The sequence below is a fragment of the Lichtheimia ornata genome, assembly GCF_029851405.1.
Source record: "Lichtheimia ornata isolate CBS 291.66 chromosome Unknown scaffold00044, whole genome shotgun sequence".
NCBI classification, from domain to species: domain Eukaryota; kingdom Fungi; phylum Mucoromycota; class Mucoromycetes; order Mucorales; family Lichtheimiaceae; genus Lichtheimia; species Lichtheimia ornata.
This window is the reverse complement of record NW_026695364.1, coordinates 27,236-46,898: the sequence shown is the minus strand read 5'-3', so window position 1 is coordinate 46,898 and position 19,663 is coordinate 27,236. Positions and strand designations below refer to the sequence as shown.

Genomic DNA, 19,663 nt, shown 5'->3' with positions numbered 1-19,663 from the left:
TCATCAATGATGATCGCCTTGCCATATCTGTCAACAACCTAGTTGGGATCCCTAGTTTTTTTTTTGTCACATGCATTGATTACATGATGAAAGGAATAGCACCCACATCATCATCCTATTGTTGATTGTTGGAGTCAGTGCGTCAAGTAATAGCAAAAGTTGATGGAAAAAGATACGCCATTCCTCCGCACAGACTAGCACTAAACACCTTTTCCCGCACTTTCCTGCTATTGTATCTACATACATATCTCTTTTCCCAATCATGAAAGGTACGACTTTATCTATATCAATATGATCATCCTATTGATCTACTTTTTCTAGTATTGATTCTCGGTGCTGGATACGGTACTCGTTTGCAACGCGACCTTAAGGCTTCCCCTGAACACGCTCATCTACTGGGCATTCCTAAAGCACTGTTACCATTGGGTGGCAGGGATGCTCTCATCACACATTGGCTTGACCTTTTCCGTGACCATGGCATTGACGTCTACGTGGTAACCAATGCGGCGTGCTATGACTTGTTTGTTGCGTGGGCCAAACGCCACGACTTGCCAGAAGATCATATTGTGAGCGACGGCACGTTGAGTAACGAGACAAGACTTGGAGCAGTACCTGATATTGCGTTTGGGATTCATCACTTTAATCTTGAGCAAGAAGAGGTGCTTGTGGTGGGAGGCGATACGTTGTTCCTCAAGGATTTCTCGTTGAAGGACTACTTGGCACAGGTGAGTAGCCAACAGGATGCATGTTTGGTGACAACCTACAAAGTATCGGATGATCAAGTTCACAAGTTTGGTATCGTGGAAACGGATGATCAAGGCATCATGACAAGCTTCCTGGAGAAACCCGATCCATCTTCAACCCCATCTCGTCTTGCATGTCCATGCTTTTATTTATTCGCACGTGATTCATTGCCTTTGCTTGACGAGTTTATTGAATCATGCCAAGGTCAACCCAAAGAAGTCTTTGATGCTACTGGCAAGTTTTTGGCTTATTTATATCCTCGTTTCACTGTCAAGACTTATCCCATCTCCGGTCGCATTGACGTTGGCGGTTTACAATCTTATCTCGATGCTGACAAGTACTTTACAAATTAGAAGTTCATTCTTCTCTAATAGACTTTTATTTGTGTGTGTGAATGACTTCTTATTTATATATACATAATGCTTTACTCTTCTTGTTCTTCTTCATCATCATCTTCTTCCTCTGGCAAATCGTATTCAAAAGCAACATCCCATCTTGATCCAGGGGCACGTGCACTGATATACTTGATGAATCGCATAACACCTTCATCTCGTAATACAAGTGATAATTCGTTTGCACCGGCAGTAAGTGTCAACAAGGCACCGTCTTCATCGGCGGCCTTGTATGTTGCAGGATCCTCATCTTCATCATGGGGTGCCATATAACATTCGTATCCACCACATTCACCCGATTCCCAGGCCTCTTCTGATGACGATGTCAAGGATAATGTCACATCCAATACAGCTTGACCGCGCGTGTTGGTAGTAGCCAATGTATAATCATGTCCAGGCCTGAATCGACGACCTGCTCCTCGACAACCTTGAGGTTTCACTTGACCCACCACAGCAAGCCATTGTCGAAATGCCTCACTTTCAAACTTGCTCTTTAGATCAGCGAATAGTTCAGCAGTGTTGTTCTTATTTTCAGCCTTGGAATCCACTTCGAGGAATCGGCATCGATGAGGTGCACCGTGAACAACCCATCCTTCACCTTTGCCAGTGCCGTGAGCAGCCATTTTACAAGGAGTGAATTGTTCAGCATCCGCCTTGGTAGTAGCTTCCTTGATCTTTGCATACAATTCCTTGCTAAGAATCTCCTTGCATTGCACAGCGGACTCATCCAAGAAACGATCACGTAATTGTTCAAGTACTTTCATGTCGAGATATTGTGGGTTCATCCATGTTGCCAAATCACGAATCGTTTCCTCTGTCAATCCCTCTTCTTCCACTTCAGCGGATGGATATCGCATAAAGTTGGCACTTGAATCGGCCTAATGTTCTATCGATGAATGATTTTGCCCTCTACCAAGAGATCTTGAAATAGTATACCTCTGACAATTGCTCCAAGGATGATTTTGCTTCACCCGCTTCACGATCCGCTTCATAACCAACCTCACCAGGTTGAGGAATATGAAACCATCCAGAAATACTTAATCTTGGCTTGCCAACAGGAACCACTTCTTCGACAGAATGGAATGAATGACCAGGTTGGACCGTAAACATGACAAATTGGTTCCATTGAGGAGGAATAATGACGGTAGGCTCAACAGCAGGGGTACCCTTTTCCACCACAGGATACAATTCCAATGCACCACCATTCTCCGGTTGCCATGGATCATCAGGGTCTGTCAAGTATAAAATGTAGGATACACGTCGTGTACCAATGACATCGTCGTGATTGAGCAAGTGACATCCCTCCTTGTAATTGTTGATGCTCATATCCATCTTGCTTCCAGACAAGGGTCCAGAGTCAGTAACAGAGGAAATAAAGTCGCGGAACTCTTGAGAATAGATAGCATTGCGTAACTCAAACAAGGAAGATAGCTTCTCAAGTTCATCTGAAGGAAGACCATCCAAATTGGCCAAGTCACCGGTTTGATGCACCTAGGCAACCCCCATGAGTATAGGTAACCTAGACAACCTATACACTACCCTTACCTTGTAAATATCGGTCTCCTTCAAAGTGAAATGCAAATTATCAAAAATCTCCTTGCGTACACGACGTAGCAGATCGTCATTCATGAGTGTCTCAATCTTGCAGTGCAAATAGGGCTTGGATTCCATAAAGGCCTTGCGGATCTCTGCACGCGATGCATCTTGAAGCAAGCCAGTGTGGAATTTGCTGGCAATGTCGACGGTGGTTTTTTGACGCTTGGCAACACTCTCCACATCATCCTCGCTAGGACGTCGAGCTTCGTTTGTTGTGGGTGACATTGATGTGGTGGAGTTGACAGGGACAAGAGAAGGAAAAAAAAAGTGAGCTGTTTCTTTTTTGACAATGCACGCATGATTTGTGGCTCAGATTGAATCTGTCACACATGAAGGAAAACTCTTGATGGATACAAGGACACTCTCCTCTTACTTATATCAATGGATGTGCACGAGATTATAGATTTAGTATATGTTGAAAGGGGAATAAAGGATATAAACATGTAGTCTAAAGCTGTCTGAAATGGAATGATGTACTATGATAATGATAATATTGAAGAAGGAACGTGCGAGTATCAAGGTGGTAGGGGAATCATGCACTCTTATTGCTGGTGGTCATCGTCATTATCGCCATCATCATCGAGAGTGAGCTTCTTGTCGAGATAGTCAGCCACATCTTCATGCATGGGTGGTTTTGCTGGTAGTGAACGCTGCTTGCTCGCGGTATCGACATACTCTCTCAATTCACGAATGACACATTCACAGAAAGCTGTTAGCGCCTTGTCGAGCTATGTTCCATCCATCAATATCCTGGTAGCTACGCTTCCCAAACCCCCATATTTACCGCTGTAAGCCCCTTTTCTGTTTTGCGAGCGATTTCAGAAGGCTCAAAGCCCTCAAAGGTTAATTCGAATCGGAATGAGCATGCCCTGGTAGAGAATAGCTGTCAATGAGCCATCATTCATTTTGCCATCCACAAAAGTACTTACGCAGCAAAGAATCGAAGGTTCTCAATGGCGCGATATGTACGTTTGGTATCCTTGTGAACCTTATTGATGAATCCAAAGGGACGTCGAGATCGTTTCACGATATTGTTGTATACATTGCATAAAACAATACCATCTCTATAATGTAAATTTAGTATACACTTATTCGTTATTCCTTGTCTTCGATAACACTTACGCAAGGGATGCCAGGAATCCATCAGGATCTTCATGTGGATCGGGTAAACACGTTGTGGATTGTTCATCTTCGGTGGTCTCGATATTGTTATCTTGCAGCAATGCATGATATCGACCTATCTTGGATAAAGAGCTTAGCATCATCGATTATTACTGTACTGCATGCACACACAACCCCCTAGCTAATCTCATATCCCCTCTATTGCGTCATGCCACTTACCCTGTGGGTCATTCTGAAACGTGCTACGCTGCAGCCACACCGGCACACCGCCACCTGATGAAGCATTTTGATTCTCCTCCCCCTCCTCCTCTTGATGATGATGTACAGCTGTCTTTAGCATGAGAGCTCGAATCTCTGGAGAAAATACAGCAGGTGGACTACCGATATGATGGGGTGGATTGAAGGCATACTTTTCAACTGTGGAAAGATAAGCATGAATAGCCTTTCGTTCTTGTTCCAGCATGCCAAATTCAGAGCTGTGATATGCATATTCGCCATGTTCATCATTCTCGCCATCTTTTCGAAATCGAGTCTCGAGCGTCTTTAAGGCATTCAATAAATCCAAAGCTGCATGTCGCACCTTGTTTTGTGCTGTGTCTGATAAATCGTGCCGTTGATGCATGTAATTTTTCACTGAGTTGATCATCTTGGTGACTGAATCCAATAATGGCAATATTTGAAATCCCTTATCCTCTTCTTCATTGCTGCTGGTGCTGCTACCATGACTACTGGAACTAGGATGTTGCCGAGGACCCGTCACCATGGCCCATTGTGTCAACGTATGCTGGATATCATCAAAGCATTCTTTCAAGAGCACATCCAAATCAGTTTCCACATCCAAATCCATCCAACTGGGAGGTGGTGCTTGAGGGGTCGGTAATTGATCCAAGTCGGCATCATCATCATCATCCTCATCGTTCATTCCTTCAGGTTCCTCAACCAAAGGTGTTGCGCTCTTTCTAAAGCCAAGCATACCAGTCCTATTATGGATGCATACACATGTACATGAGTTGAGTGATACGTATATAGTCAAGAGATACTCACTTGTTGACTTTGAGTTCTTTGGCTGCATAAAAGTTTTGAAGTCGTTCAATGGATCCTAGTGTTACAACCGAAGATCGTCGTTGTGCTATACATCCATATAGATTGCTCGTTTAGCCCCGCTTTTCTCGAGCAGTAATGCTGCCCCATCCCCTATTTCTGGTACCTGAACGGGCGAATCCTTTGGTCTGAATTCCATTAATCGGTTTCAGATAGCGTCGTCCAAATGGACTGCTTGCACGCACCACATTATCGGGTATGGGAGAGAATCCTCGGAAGCTATGCATATGAGGAGGCATACTCATGGGCCGTTGTCGACTGGTTGTAGCTGCCACCATCTCATCCTCATCGGGATAGCTGCTGGGACTCGGCGATTGATCTCGGGATGGCGGTGGTGACAAGTCGTTATCAGCATCGAGGGGATGGCCACCGGTCATTTTGAAACAAAGAGAAGGAAAGGAAAGGAAAAAGAGAGAAGAGTCGCAGTTGTGTGTGTGCCTCTATTGAATGAATGGGTTTTGTTGGTGCAACATGCTACTGCTGGGCTGGTGCAGTCTCCACGTGTCAACCATCTATAACTCTTCGTTACACATGCATGACACATGGATGTTTCATGCAACATGACTTGACTTGTAGACATTTTTATCTTATGGTTACCTTTTGGGCACACCTCAATTGTGAATAAACTATTACATGGGAAAGCAGCAATTTATTGATACAACTTGTCATTTCAATAACGACGCTTAAACACAATTTGAAGATCCTTTGGGCTAGTGACCAAGGACACACCTCCGGTATTCAATCGCTTCTTATGGATGGAGTCATCGGGAAGATGCCATTCGTATTTCCTCACTATGTTTTCAAGCAAAGTGTGAGAAAAGATACTACGCACACAATGGATGAAGGTCGTTTTGTTACTTACATAACATGGGCAACAGGACACGTTGTTCTGTCAAGCTAAAGTTCATACCGATGCATTGTCTAGCGCCGTTACTAGTAGACGAAGGGGGATAAATGAGCCATCTTACATAGGACACACCATTGATTATTTTACCTGAATGGCAACCAAGACATGCCGTTTCCTGCAAGTTGATCAGCTTCTCCACCGGGTATGAATCTCTCAGGCTTAAATTCTTCAGGATTGGACCAAATGTCAGGGCTGTGGTGCATCTCATGGATATCCACTGTTACGCGAGTGCCTTTGGGAATGAATGTTCCTGCGAGCTCTGTATCTTGTTGTGTGGTGCGAACTCCGATACCTGGTGCTGGAGGATGTATTCTGAGATTCTATTCAATGAGAGCCATTAGCGATAAAGCGATCTTACTTCTATTCCACCAATTTTTTTATACCTCTTTGATGATCATGTTGATGTATGTCATATCACGTGCTTCCTCTGCAGTGGGCACTATATTCTCAGGTGCTTCGCCTAATGTTTGGATTGCTTCTTGGCGAGCTTTGGCTTGCACATCCTAATGTTTTTATGCCCACCAGTCCTTAATCACAATAGCTCATGATGAATCGCACTAATGTATCTTACCTGGTTCACGGCTAATTCGTAGATCACTGTAGCCAAAGAATTGGCTGTTGTGTCATGGCCAGCAATAAAGAATACAACAACATTGCTCTACACAACACAAATCAATACCCACTTTTGAACCATTTTTCATCCTTATCACTTACACGAAGCTCTTCATTGGTAAGAACGCCTTCGCCTGAATTCTCAGCTTCGATCATCATTGTGAGTAGATCCTTTTCTCCATCTTTTTTCTCGGATGTGGTGGATGACTTGTTTTGCAGCGTCTTGCGTTTCTCAAGGATGATTTGATCAATCATACCAAGCAACTTGTCAGCTTCGGCATGCTTCTGCTTACGCGATGGGTTGAATGGAAGAAGCCAAGTATCCAAGCCCGGAAACACGAGGTATTTAATGTCAAAGGCGGAAGTCATGACCGTGTTGTAACGAGAAACCCATTCATTGTCTTTGTCTTCAACAGCATTGAAATCGAAATCTATCAACAGCGGCATGTTAGCATGAAATTTCACATAATACAGGGTTGCATTACTTACCAAATGCGGCTAATCCAAGTGCATCGAGCGTCCATCTTGTTGTATAGTTGTGGATTTCGATTGGGCCGTATTGCGATTCATCATCCATCACCTTGAATAGCTTCTCAGTGACTCGACCAAAAATGTTGATAGGCATTGATCGATGGAATGCAGGATTGGCCACCTAATGTTTATGTTAAAAGAACTGGATCCAATACCATGAGATGTAGACTATAGCTTATTACCTTGCGATGTGTCTTCCACTCGTGACCATTAAGGTTGACGATGTGTCGAGATCCAATGACACGACGAATAAGCTGGCCATCTTGGATTGCATTTTCAGTCTTTGGGAAAATGTCTAAAGAACACCATTAGAGCTGTATTGAAAATAGCCATAACTAGACCGATTACCTGTTTTGAGTAAAAACTTTTTGGCTGCGAGGGGGTCCACAATATGAACGGTCCAGCCGTCTTTGTCAAATCGCTATTCTGTAGTGAGTGATCTGCCATGTCGAAATGCAATGAAGGGACTTGTAGTAGTACTTACAACGTAGAGGCCACTCTTCGATCGCTTAACAGCGGGAAGTGTAAGCTCTTGAGCAATATCATTGATCGATTTACCGGCAACGACAGCTTTGATGTAATCGAAAAATCCAAGGTGGGGCAAATGCTTGAGTTGACGAGGCACTTGTGTGATGGATCTGAAAATGGCGTAGGTGCTGACCAAGGCCACAGCTGCAGCAATCGATGTCCGGTGCTTCTGAATAAGACGTTTTCCTTGCTCACCAGCAAAGAGAGGAACCACGTAGGTGTTGACGGTACTCGTGATCTGATCCATTGTGGAGATAGTAGTTTTTAATGTTTCACACTCTTTGGTACTCGCCTTTTATATTCATTTTTTTGGGATTACATGTGACACAATAATATCCGCGCGTTTCTCACTCGGCGGGATGCTTCCGGATCCACCGGACCTCGTTTTTACAGCTTTCATGGCATGTACCAGGTATTGATTAGGATGGATGAAAGCTAAAAATCTCGTCTCCTGATGCATATGTCTTTTTTATTGGAACCATGATCAAATCCATCATAAGATCACTAGTGAGAAGATATGAAATTGGATCGGCCTCTTGGCATGAATGATGAGAGCCAATCTGTGGTTTCGGCAGATAGATACCCCTAATCCTCATTCTATGGCAATATATTTTGGCGAGCCAATCGCATCACGCCTCGTCTTTAGATCGCATCACTATTATGACAGCAAAGCTGCACACTGCAATGCATATCATGCAAGAATAGTAAATTAAGTACCAGCATGTATAATTGGTATCACTTGAGCTCGGACGCCGTATGCCGGTGTTGTAAAAGTGAGTGGGGTTGAAACCAGGATAAAGATTGTAGACCATGGCATACCATCATTTGAGGAGGAGGGGACCTAGTTGACGAAAAGACATTTTTGTGAATGGCGTTTAGTTTTTGTTTTCTCCGCCTTATTGGATCATTGATCCATCCTCCTTGTATAGATTTGTTCCATATTCTACAAAACCATCATCGTCATCCAATCAAACCAGTCGCCTATTCATTTGACCGACAACGATGATTTAGTATGGCTACTCGGGTTATCAACCACCGACATCCTTACCAGCTATCATTGGCCATTTTACCCTATCCATATACCAAAATGAGCAAAAGGTTTACGTGGCAATGATACTCTTTTATCGTATATAGTATCTAACGCATCGGTAGTATCTAACGTATAAATGTGCGAGAGAAATGGGTAACAACTTTGAGCATTCCTCTATTGAAAGAAAAATAGAATATGGAATACGCAAATCTTGGAAAGACTGGTCTTCGTGTAAGTTAGCACAATGGATCATTCGAGCATACGGATAGGATGCTCACATTACTACCTATATTAGGTCTCACGCATTTGCCTTGGCTTCATGTCTTATGGTGATGCTCGCTGGAACGGCTGGGCAATGGACATTGAAGAATCGCTTGATTTGATCAAGAAAGCATACGATGCTGGTATCAACTTTTTCGATACTGCCAACGTATACTCCAATGGCAAAAGTGAGGAGATCCTTGGCAAGGCCATCAAACAATTCAACATGCCGCGTGATCGTATTGTTGTTGCCACCAAGGTGTACTTTCCTGTCAGAGAGGGATATGAAATGCCCAATCCACGAACCCAATTCAAGGATCCAGCACTTGTCAATCGCTGTGGTCTTTCGCGAAAACACGTCTTTGATGCATGCGATGCATCGCTCAAACGTTTGGGTCTGGATTATATTGACTTGTATCAGATCCATCGTTTTGATAAGGTAAAGTGCATTCGTACATGTTTCAACATCATTGATGCTGATACTATGTTGGGTCGCCTATGTAGAACACACCCATTGAAGAAACCATGGAAGCATTGCATGACTTGGTCAAATCTGGCAAGGTGCGCTATATTGGTGCCAGCAGCATGCACGCTTGGGAGTTCCAAAAAGCCAATCACATTGCTGAAAAGAATGGATGGACCAAGTTTATCAGTATGCAAAACCTGTACAACTTGTTGTATCGTGAAGAAGAACGCGAGGTGATTCCTTACTCGCTTGATGCTGGTATCGGTGGTATTCCATGGTCCCCCTTGGCATTTGGCGTATTAGCATGCAAGAACAGGAACACCGCACGTTCGCAAAATGATTTGGCTGTGGGTCTCTTGCAAATCAGAGAGTCCGACCAAAAGATCCTTGATCGCTTGGTGGAAGTCGCTGAAAAGAAAAAGGCTAGCCCTGCACAGGTACGTACATGAAAAACGATGCATTGATGATGATGGATCATGGTCAAGCTTACTTGGATCTACTACAATAGATTGCCCTTGCGTGGTTGCTTTCCAAGCCATTTGTCACAGCTCCAATTGTAGGTATCACTAAGGCCGAGTATTTGGATGATGCTGTTGGTGCGCTCAAGATTAATTTGACTGAGGATGAGTGCCAATATCTCGAAGAGCCATATGCTCCAAGACCCTTAATCCCAATGTGAACAAGTAATGGTGTACTTTACATAGTTCAATAAAAGGAACATGATCAAGATATCTATAGTAATCTCTTCCTATGAGGTGTTAGCTGTCAATAGTTCCATCTCCTCCTTACGTAGTGCAACCCTCTGCCATATGAATGCTTCATGCAACACGATGCATAAGTTATTGACATCCCATTTGATATCCTTCTTATAGCTACTATCTTAAGCAAGCCCTTGTTACAGTTATAAAAACAACACCATCACCATAATAGGATGATGCACGAGAAAAAGGGGTATATCATATTTATTGGCAGATCTTAATAGCGACGCTTAAACACAACTTGAAGATCCTTTGGGCTAGTGAGTATTGATAATCTTCCGGTGACCAATTTGTCTTTGTGAATAGAGTTCTCAGGAAGATGCCACTCATACTTTCTCACTATTTTTAAGGAAGGTAGTGTAAACAAAGATACAGAGTCCACATGGATGATGATACTTCATGTACTTACATAACATGGGCAAGAAGACACGTTGTTCTGTCAAGCTAAAGTTCATACCTATGCATTGTCTAGCGCCGTTACTAGTAGGTGAAGGGGGATAAATGAGCCATCTTACATATAACACGTCATTGATTATCTTACCCGAATGGCAACCAAGACATGCCCTTTTCTGCAAGTTGATCAGCTTCTCCACCGGGTATGAATCTCTCAGGCTTAAATTCTTCGGGGTTGGACCAAATGTCAGGGTTGTGGTGCATCTCGTGGATATCCACTGTTACGCGAGTGCCTTTAGGAATGAATGTTCCTGCGAGCTCTGTGTCTTTTTGTGTGGTGCGAGTTGCGGTGCCTGGTGCTGGAGGATGTATTCTGAGATTCTATTCAATAAGACCCATTAGTGATAAAGCGGTCTTACTTCTACCATCAATGCTTTTTTATACCTCTTTGATGATCATGTTGATGTACGCCATATCATGTGCTTGCTCTGCAGTGGGCACAATATTTTCAGGTGCTTCGCCTAATGTTTGGATTGCTTCTTGGCGAGCTTTGGCTTGCACATCCTAATGTTTTTATGCCCACCAGTCCTTAACCACAATAGCTCATGATGAATCGCACTACTGTATCTCACCTGGTTCACGGCTAATTCGTAGATCACCGTAGCCAAAGAGTCTGCTGCTGTTTCATGGCCAGCAATAAGGAATACGACAACATTGCTCTATACAACACAAATCAATACCATTTTTGACCCGATTTTTTTTCATCCTTTTCACTTACGCGAAGCTCTTGGTTGGTAAGAACGCCTTCGCCTGAATTCTCAGCTTCGATCATCATTGTAAGTAAATCCTTTTCTCCATCTTGTTTTTCGGTTGCGGTGAATGACTTGTTTTGCAGCGTCTTGCGTTTCTCAAGGATGATTTGATCGATCATGCCAAGCAACTTGTCAGCTTCGGCATGCTTCTGCTTACGCGATGGGTTGAATGGAAGAAGCCAAGTATCCAAACTCGGGAACACGAGGTATTTCATATCAAAAGCAGAAGTCGTGACCGTGTTGTAACGAGAAACCCATTCATTGTCTTTGTCTTGAACAGCATTGAAATCGAAATCTATCAACAGCGGCATGTTAGCATGAAATTTCACATAATACAGGGTTGCATTACTTACCAAATGCGGCTAATCCAAGTGCATCGAGCGCCCATCTTATTGTATAGTTGTGGATTTCGATTGGGCCGTATTGCGATTCATCATCCATCACCTTGAATAGCTTCTCAGTGACTCGACCAAAAATGTTGATAGGCATTGATCGATGGAATGCAGGATTGGCCACCTAATGTTTATGTTAAAAGAACTGGACCCAATGCCATGAGATGTAGACTGTAACTTATTACCTTGCGATGTGTCTTCCACTCATTACCACTAAGGTTAAAGATATGTCGAGGTCCAATGACACGACGAAAAAGCTGGCCATCTTGCATTGTATTTTCAGTCTTTGGGAAAATATCTAAAGAACACCATTAAAGCTGTATTGAAAATAGCCATAACTAGACCGATTACCTGTTTTGAGTAAAAACTTTTTGGCTGCGAGAGCGTCCACGATATGAACTGCCCAGCCGTCTTTGTCAAATCGCTATTCTGTAGTGAGTGATCTGCCATGTCGAAATGCAATGAAGGGACTTGTAGTACTTACAACATAGAGGCCACTCTTCGATCGCTTAACAGCGGGAAGTGTAAGCTCTTGAGCAATATCATTGATCGATTTACCGGCAACGACGGCTTTGATGTAATCGAAAAATCCAAGGTGGGGCAAATGCTTGAGTTGACGAGGCACTTGTGTGATGGATCTGAAAATGGCGTAGGTGCTGATCAAGGCCACAGCTGCAGCAATCGATGTCCGGTGCTTCTGAATAAGACGTTTTCCTTGCTCGCCAGCAAAGAGAGGAACCACGTAGGTGTTGACGGTACTCGTGATCTGATCCATTGTGGAGATGGTAGTCTCTAATGTTTCACACTCTTTGGCACTCGCGCTTTTATATTCATTTTTGGGGATTACATGTGACACAATAATATGCACGCGTTTCCGGCGGGATGCTTCCGGATCCATCGGATCTCATTTTAAATGGCATGTACCAGGTATTGCTTAGAATGGCTGAAAGCTAAACATTTCGTCCCCTGATGCATATGTCTTTTTATTGGTACCAGGATCAAATTCATCGTAAGATCACTAGTGAGAAGATATGAAATTGGATCGGCCTCTTGGCATGCATGATACTCTAATCCTCATTCTATGGAAACTATTTTGGTGAACAAGTCTCATCCCGCCTCGTCGTTAGATGCATCACTATTATGACAGCAAAGCTGCACACTGCAATGCAGGTATTACGCATTTGTTTTGGCTTCATGTCTTATGGTGATGCTCGCTGGAACGGTTGGGCAATGGACACTGAAGAATCGCTTGATTTGATCAAGAAAGCATACGATGCTGGTATCAACTTTTTCGATACTGCCAACGTATACTCCAATGGCAAAAGTGAGGAGATCCTTGGCAAGGCCATCAAACCCAATCCACGAACCCAATTCAAGGATCCAGCACTTGTCAATCGCTGTGGTCTTTCGCGAAAACACGTCTTTGATGCATGCGATGCATCGCTCAAACGTTTGGGTCTGGATTATATTGACTTGTATCAGATCCATCGTTTTGATAAGTGCATTCGTACAATTTTTATCATTGATACTGATATTGTGGGTCGCATACTTATGTAGAGCACACCCATTGAAGAAACCGTGGAGGCATTGCATGACTTGGTCAAATATGGCAAGGTGCGCTATATTGGTGCCAGCAGCATGCACGCTTGGGAGTTCCAAAAAGCCAATCACATTGCTGAAAAGAATGGATGGACCAAGTTTATCAGTATGCAAAACCTGTACAACTTGTTGTATCGTGAAGAAGAACGCGAGGTGATTCCTTACTCGCTTGATGCTGGTATCGGTGGTATCCCATGGTCCCCCTTGGCATTTGGCGTATTGGAATGCAAGAACAGGAACACGACACGTTCGCAAAATGACTTGGCTGTTGGTCTCTTGCAAATCAGAGAGTCCGACCAAAAGATCTTTGATCGCTTGGTGGAAGTTGCTGAAAGGAAAAAGGCTAGCCCTGCACAGGTACGTGCATAAAAATGATGCGTTGATGATGATGGATCATGGTCAAGATTGCTTGGATCTACTACAATAGATTGCCCTTGCATGGTTGCTTTCCAAGTCATTTGTCACAGCTCCAATTGTAGGTATCACTAAGGCCGAGTATTTGGATGATGCTGTTGGTGCACTCAAGATTAATTTGACTGAGGATGAGTGCCAATACCTCGAAGAGTCATATGCTTCCAGGCCCTTGATCCCAATGTGAGCAAGTAATGGTGTACTTTATATAGTTCAATAAAAGGAACATGATCAAGATATCTATAGTAATCTCTTTCCTATGAGGTGTTAGCTGTCAATAGTTCCATCTCCTCCTTCCGTAATGCAACCCTCTGCCATATGGGTGCGTCATGCAACACGATGCATAAGTTATTGACATCCCATTTGATATCCTTATTATAGCTACTACCTTAAGCAAGCCCTTGTTACAGTTATAAAAACAACACCATCACCATAATAGCATGATGCATGAAAAACGGGGCATATCATATTTATTGGCATATCTTAATAGCGACGCTTAAACACAACTTGAAGATCCTTTGGGCTAGTGACTAATGATAATCCTCCGGTAACCAATCTGTCTTTGTGAATAGAGTTCTCTGGAAGATGCCACTCGTATTTTCTCACTATTTTTAAGGAAGGTGGTGTAAACAAAGATACAGAGTCCATAAGGATGATGATTTTTTATGTACTTACATAACATGGGCAACAAGACACGCTGTTCTGTCAAGCTAAAGTTCATACCTAGGCATTGTCTAGCGCCGTTACTAGGGAGAAGAAGATGAATAAGTCATACAAGCATATGATACATGAGGACATTTTGAACCTTACCTGAATGTCAACCAAGCTATGCCTCTTCTTGCAAGTTGCTCAGCTTCTCCGCCGGATGCAAATCTTTCAGGTTTGAATTCTTCAGGGTTGGACCATATGTTGGGGTTATGGTGCATCTCATGAATGTCCAAGACCACGGGAGTGCCTTTGGGGATAAATTCTCCTGCGAGCTCTGTGTCTTCTTGCGTGATACGAGTTGCGGTACCTGGTGCTGGAGGATGTATTCTGAGATTCTATTCAATAAGAGGCATTAGTGATAAAGCGGGACTTACTCCTACCACCAATGCTTTTTATACCTCTTTGATGATCATGTTGATGTATGTCATATCACGTGTTTGTTCGGCAGTGGGCACTATATTCTCAGGTGCTTCGCCCAGTGTTCGAATTGCCTCTTGGCGAGCTTTGGTTTGCACATCCTAGCATACATCTCGTTAGCCTCATCATAATACTACTAGCTCACGCCATCACAATACCCTACCTGATTCACGGCTAACTCGTAGATCAACGTGGCCAAAGCATTTGCTGTTGTGTCGTGACCAGCGATAAGAAACACGACAACATTATTCTATATGATAGAAATGAATATCGTTTACAAAAGAAAGCTGCCATCCTTTTCACTTACACGAAGCTCTTGGTTGGTAAGGACGCCTTCGCCTGAATTCTCAGCTTCGATCATCATTGTGAGCAAATCCTTTTCTTCATCTTGTTTCTCGGCTGTGGTGGATGACTTGTTTTGCAGAGTCTTGCGTTTCTCAAGGATGATTTGATCGATCATACCAAGCAACTTGTCAGCTTCGGCATGCTTGTGCTTACGTGATGGGTTGAATGGAAGAAGCCAAGTATCCAAGCTCGGGAACACGAGATAGGGAACTTCAAAGGCGGAAGTCATGACCGTGTTGTAACGAGAAACCCATTCATTGTCGTTGTCTTGAATAGCATTAAAATCGAAATCTACCAGCAGCGGCATCTTAGCATGAATTTTCATGTAACACGTGGTTGCAATTACTTACCAAATGCGAACAAGCCAAGGGCATCAAGGGTCCATCTTGTCATTTGACTATGGACTTCGATTGGGCCGGATTGCAATTGATCATCCATCACCTTGAACAACCTGTGGGTGACTTGACCGAAAATGTTGATAGGCATCGCTCGATGGAATGCAGGATTAGCCACCTAATTTTTATGTTAGGAGAACTGGATACGATGGCGTGATAGCTTGTTACCTTGCGATGAGTCTTCCATTCGTGACCATTGAGAATGGCAATATGTCGCGTTCCCATGACACGACCAATAAGCTGGCCGTCTTGTACTGCATGTTCAGTCTTAGGGAAGATGTCTAATCTATTATCAGCGCTCTGTGTCCTTAGTAACACCAACCGGATCATTTACCTATTTTGAATAGGAACTTTTTGGCTGCTCCAGGATCGACAATGTGCACTGACCAACCGTCTCTGTCGAATCGCTATTTTGTGGTGAGTGATTTGCCATGTCGAAATGCAATTGAATGGACTACTTACAACATAGAGACCACTCTTGGATTGCATGGCAATAGGGATTGTAAGTTCATGAGCGATATCACCGGTCGTTTTACCGGCAACGACAGCTTTGATGTAATCGAAAAATCCAAGGTGGGGCAAATGCTTGAGTTGATGAGGCACTTGTGTGACGGATCTGAAAATGGCGTAGGTGCTGACCAAGGCTACAGCTGCAGCAATCGATGTCCGGTGTTGCTGAATAAGACGCTTTCCTTGCTCACCAGCAAAGAGAGGAACCACGTAGGTGTTGACGGTACTCGTGATCTGATCCATTGTTGTGGAAATAGTTAATGTTCCGGATTCTGGGACACTCGCGCTTTTATATTCATTTTTGGGTGGCGCTCATGTGACACAACGACATACCTATCAACCGCAGCAAGTCTTCCCGGATATGATCACTCACTGCTGCGGCAGCTTTTGACGGCCACTTTACCATGCCTAGACAGCCTTAATATAGCATGTAAACCAGGTATTGATTAGAACGCCGATAGTAACTGCACAACACACTTTTCTGATTCATGCGTATGCCTTGTTGTTACTGCTGGCGACATCATAGATTGTTTGTGAAGAGTCGTTTGTGTATACAGGGAAGGAGTCTTAGCGGTCCACTCGCATCACGCGCTTGTCGATAGAGAGTATTAGTCTTTTAACATGGCAATGCATATTATGTAATAAAAATAAGGAATTGATACATAAACCGCAGCAACTGAGTCGGGCCGTAGTAGAAAATGGTGCATGTCAAGTGTCTTAATTTCAAGTTCTTCCCACACTCGGCTTCTAGTCTCTTCTTCAAACAAGTACCACGTGCAAACGATTGTCCCACTTCAACCCATCATCTCATTCCTATAGCCGCTTTGATCCAAAAGTCTTTGACTGAATGGCGACTCCATGGCGCGTGCATAGCCTTCTTGTCACTCTACTACAACACACGCGTCTCTTGATACAACACGCTCTCGTACGTTTGTCTTTACTCCATTACCCTAAACGCGCCTTTCTTTACTTGCAGCAACTTGCCTTACAGCCCTTTTTTTAAGTGAACAGCAGATAGCCGTTGTATAGATGCAGCTTTATTTACGTGTAGCAACGTGTTTTAATAAATACGGATGGAATCCACTTTGGCTGGTGGCAACATTGTGAAATCTGGGGTTGCCCACCTCGATAGTGGAACTTGCACACATGATTCCTTTGACCCCGCCGAGCAACATTATTCTCTTGAGACTCCTCGTTTGATTATGAAATCTTGAGATACAGGCACCTTTATGTTTTACATATGCCGTAAGCGTGTTGGGGTTGCTTTCTCCTAATGGATGGTGTGATGACTACATGAATGGAACGATGAAGAGCCGAGTGAAATGGCACGTGGTCGCTACGCACGCACGTTCTTGACAGGTAGCTGCACAAATGGATGGTGATGTGATTGTCTTTTGTGAAGGTACATAAGTGAGCAACGTCCAATAATGAAGGTGCGTCAAGTTATGTGTATGGCAATAATGGCTCCGTAACAGTAGGAGAAGGTTGAGCTGCATAAACCAATTTGTAGTATATGTAAACCAAGCAACCAATTCAACGATGGATCACTCGTCCTGAAATCAATGGAGGGATCACTTCACTTTTTCTCTGAGGATCATTTCAACTCCTCCTTATTGTATCACAGAAGCCATATACTTCATAGCTACCTCGCTAGGCGGATATGAAAAGTTGGATTAGGAGGCATATTGTATTGCAGCCCGAATGGAGGGTGGGTATAACGGTTTCTTTTCTTGTAAAGTTACCTTGGGAAGTGTGAGATCGAGAGGCTTACCCATTGAGGATATGAGATAGCAAGGTGGCGATTTCCATCATCCAACATGGTACCATCCAAATTACTTGCTGCTTGAGGAAGTGTAAGCGTTCGCTTTAAAAGAGAAGTCGTTAGGATGTTGATAGTAGGTAAGCATAGCACACAAGTGTGAATTTTCCCCGCTATCACAGCTCCGGCATGGTGGTGATATAACAGCTTTCTTGTTACCAGCACCTATACATCATGCATCATACTATGGACAATGTTCACGATTGGATGTTGGATGAAGCCTATGCAGAAGATGAGAATTATTTTCGTCAAAGATTTGGTATCCGTATAAGCGTCCGGAGATATAGGATTGCTGCCGTAAGATGGTATGCATAAATAGCATTATTGTCCTATTGCCTCTATGCAATATTATCACATCTATTTTTGGTTCTATGTCCCCCTGAAATTTCGTACGAAGAGACGTGAGCCTCCTGTTTGGACGATGTGGGTGTGCTTATCTAGAGAAAAGACAACGAAACTAAGATTGGACAATAACCTATGCTAGGATACAAATACCCTTTTTTCGATGTTCTTCATTATTAGTTTCGCTTATCTCCTGCCTTGTACAAAAGGAAGATACCAAAGGGATTGCGTTAGACAACAAAATTGACGGCAAACATGACGAAAACGAGAAAACAGCGAAATGCCATGAAAACATATCACGTGATCGATCTCCAGAAGAAAGATAAAAGATTAAACAACCAATTGAATGGCTGTTTTCATTGATTCCATCCGGGCTCGATCCGGAGACCTCCTGTGTGTTAGACAGGTGTGATAACCAACTACACCATGGAATCCTGTTTTCTGATGTTTTATCGAGGTACAAGTTCCTATATAAGCAAAACACCTTCCAAATGCGAAAAATTCGCAGGTCGTCGTAGCAAGATGCAAAAAATTGCATTGTGCAGCGGAGCATCTACCCGTTCCAGTGGTAAAGTCAATGCAGCGTTATGGAAGGTCAATAACTAGCAATTTATGGGAAAAGGTATTTTGGTCGGAATGGGTGCCAAATGGTGATGTCTTCATCTGCAATGGACCCCCGAGTGAATTCCAACTCAGAAGCAGGCAAAATCAGTCTTGGAATGTGGTGTGTGTGTGTGTATGAAAAGTACAAAAAGGATAATCAAAGAAATGCAGCGAGGATTTTGATAGCTTATCTTTATTACCATGCCTCTACTTGAGCTATTCGTATTGAGTTGGGAATGACAATGAATGTGGAATATGCTCTATGTGGGCTGTGGGCATGTATTTCATCTTTCATGTATGAATGCCACAAGCTTTGCAATTTTTAACACGTTGGACTGATTCCAACACTGGCCGAAAGCACCCATCACGAACACACCGTTGGTAAGCTTTGACATTGATTCGTGTAGACATTATCGTGCAAGAGCTGTGGTGCACATGTATATCAAATGACACTGAGATTATCGATTAAACATTATCCATCATAACAAGGCATCATGATCCAATGCGACTACATTTACATGCATCATCACGCACATCCTTTTCATCGTTCTATACCAGCATACTATACACCCGATACTAGAATTAAGATATAAAAGCATTGGAGCACTGTATTCAGAACAAACGTCAACCTCAAAGCGATCTATCTTTGTGTTCCCTTGTTTCTAATCATTTCACCCTGTTCACCACAAGACACAAGAGCTGTTTTGGCGATTGTGCACTTGAGAAGTTATCTTCCTTTGTCGACAAGATTAGAAGGCGAAATTGCAGGTTGCTGCGTATACAGGAATATGGCCTTCTTTTAGCTAGCCCTCAGCACTATTAATATACCATCCCACTTTTTTGTAAGGATCATCTGAAACACCTCACAC

General features: G+C 43.2%; 8 protein-coding genes and 1 non-coding gene across 9 annotated transcripts; 3 read left to right on the top strand and 6 right to left on the bottom strand.

The window, feature by feature from the left end:
• Positions 1-262: 262 nt before the first annotated feature.
• Positions 263-1,097, top strand: O0I10_008346 (uncharacterized protein; the record flags this gene model as incomplete). The annotated part of the gene is made up of 2 exons (XM_058488349.1): positions 263-269; positions 322-1,097. 2 exons carry the CDS (start codon positions 263-265, stop codon positions 1,095-1,097), a joined length of 783 nt encoding a protein of 260 aa, XP_058340819.1.
• Positions 1,098-1,168: 71 nt separating this feature from the next.
• O0I10_008345 (uncharacterized protein) lies at positions 1,169-2,957 on the bottom strand (the record flags this gene model as incomplete). Its single annotated transcript, XM_058488348.1, has 3 exons — positions 1,169-2,014; positions 2,073-2,627; positions 2,682-2,957. 3 exons carry the CDS (start codon positions 2,955-2,957, stop codon positions 1,169-1,171), a joined length of 1,677 nt encoding a protein of 558 aa, XP_058340818.1.
• A 317-nt stretch (positions 2,958-3,274) lies between these two features.
• Positions 3,275-5,332, bottom strand: O0I10_008344 (uncharacterized protein; the record flags this gene model as incomplete). The annotated part of the gene is made up of 7 exons (XM_058488347.1): positions 3,275-3,460; positions 3,517-3,601; positions 3,662-3,796; positions 3,855-3,969; positions 4,074-4,834; positions 4,899-4,983; positions 5,062-5,332. 7 exons carry the CDS (start codon positions 5,330-5,332, stop codon positions 3,275-3,277), a joined length of 1,638 nt encoding a protein of 545 aa, XP_058340817.1.
• Positions 5,333-5,625: 293 nt separating this feature from the next.
• O0I10_008343 (uncharacterized protein) lies at positions 5,626-7,780 on the bottom strand (the record flags this gene model as incomplete). Its single annotated transcript, XM_058488346.1, has 10 exons — positions 5,626-5,747; positions 5,818-5,888; positions 5,950-6,182; positions 6,246-6,365; positions 6,434-6,520; positions 6,577-6,905; positions 6,964-7,126; positions 7,188-7,300; positions 7,354-7,426; positions 7,490-7,780. The coding sequence occupies 10 exons, from the start codon at positions 7,778-7,780 to the stop codon at positions 5,626-5,628; spliced, it is 1,602 nt and encodes a 533-aa protein (XP_058340816.1).
• A 978-nt stretch (positions 7,781-8,758) lies between these two features.
• On the top strand, positions 8,759-9,969 carry O0I10_008342 (uncharacterized protein; the record flags this gene model as incomplete). Its single annotated transcript, XM_058488345.1, has 4 exons — positions 8,759-8,794; positions 8,859-9,263; positions 9,329-9,727; positions 9,799-9,969. 4 exons carry the CDS (start codon positions 8,759-8,761, stop codon positions 9,967-9,969), a joined length of 1,011 nt encoding a protein of 336 aa, XP_058340815.1.
• A 296-nt stretch (positions 9,970-10,265) lies between these two features.
• On the bottom strand, positions 10,266-12,420 carry O0I10_008341 (uncharacterized protein; the record flags this gene model as incomplete). Its single annotated transcript, XM_058488344.1, has 10 exons — positions 10,266-10,387; positions 10,458-10,528; positions 10,590-10,822; positions 10,886-11,005; positions 11,074-11,160; positions 11,220-11,548; positions 11,607-11,769; positions 11,831-11,943; positions 11,997-12,069; positions 12,130-12,420. The coding sequence occupies 10 exons, from the start codon at positions 12,418-12,420 to the stop codon at positions 10,266-10,268; spliced, it is 1,602 nt and encodes a 533-aa protein (XP_058340814.1).
• A 419-nt stretch (positions 12,421-12,839) lies between these two features.
• O0I10_008340 (uncharacterized protein) lies at positions 12,840-13,842 on the top strand (the record flags this gene model as incomplete). The annotated part of the gene is made up of 3 exons (XM_058488343.1): positions 12,840-13,152; positions 13,219-13,601; positions 13,672-13,842. 3 exons carry the CDS (start codon positions 12,840-12,842, stop codon positions 13,840-13,842), a joined length of 867 nt encoding a protein of 288 aa, XP_058340813.1.
• Positions 13,843-14,138: 296 nt separating this feature from the next.
• On the bottom strand, positions 14,139-16,273 carry O0I10_008339 (uncharacterized protein; the record flags this gene model as incomplete). The annotated part of the gene is made up of 10 exons (XM_058488342.1): positions 14,139-14,260; positions 14,331-14,401; positions 14,466-14,698; positions 14,762-14,881; positions 14,944-15,030; positions 15,088-15,416; positions 15,476-15,638; positions 15,689-15,801; positions 15,855-15,927; positions 15,983-16,273. 10 exons carry the CDS (start codon positions 16,271-16,273, stop codon positions 14,139-14,141), a joined length of 1,602 nt encoding a protein of 533 aa, XP_058340812.1.
• Positions 16,274-18,551: 2,278 nt separating this feature from the next.
• Positions 18,552-18,625, bottom strand: O0I10_008338. Its single transcript has one exon. It is a non-coding gene; the product is annotated as a tRNA-Val (tRNA).
• Between the last annotated feature and the right edge of the window lie 1,038 nt (positions 18,626-19,663).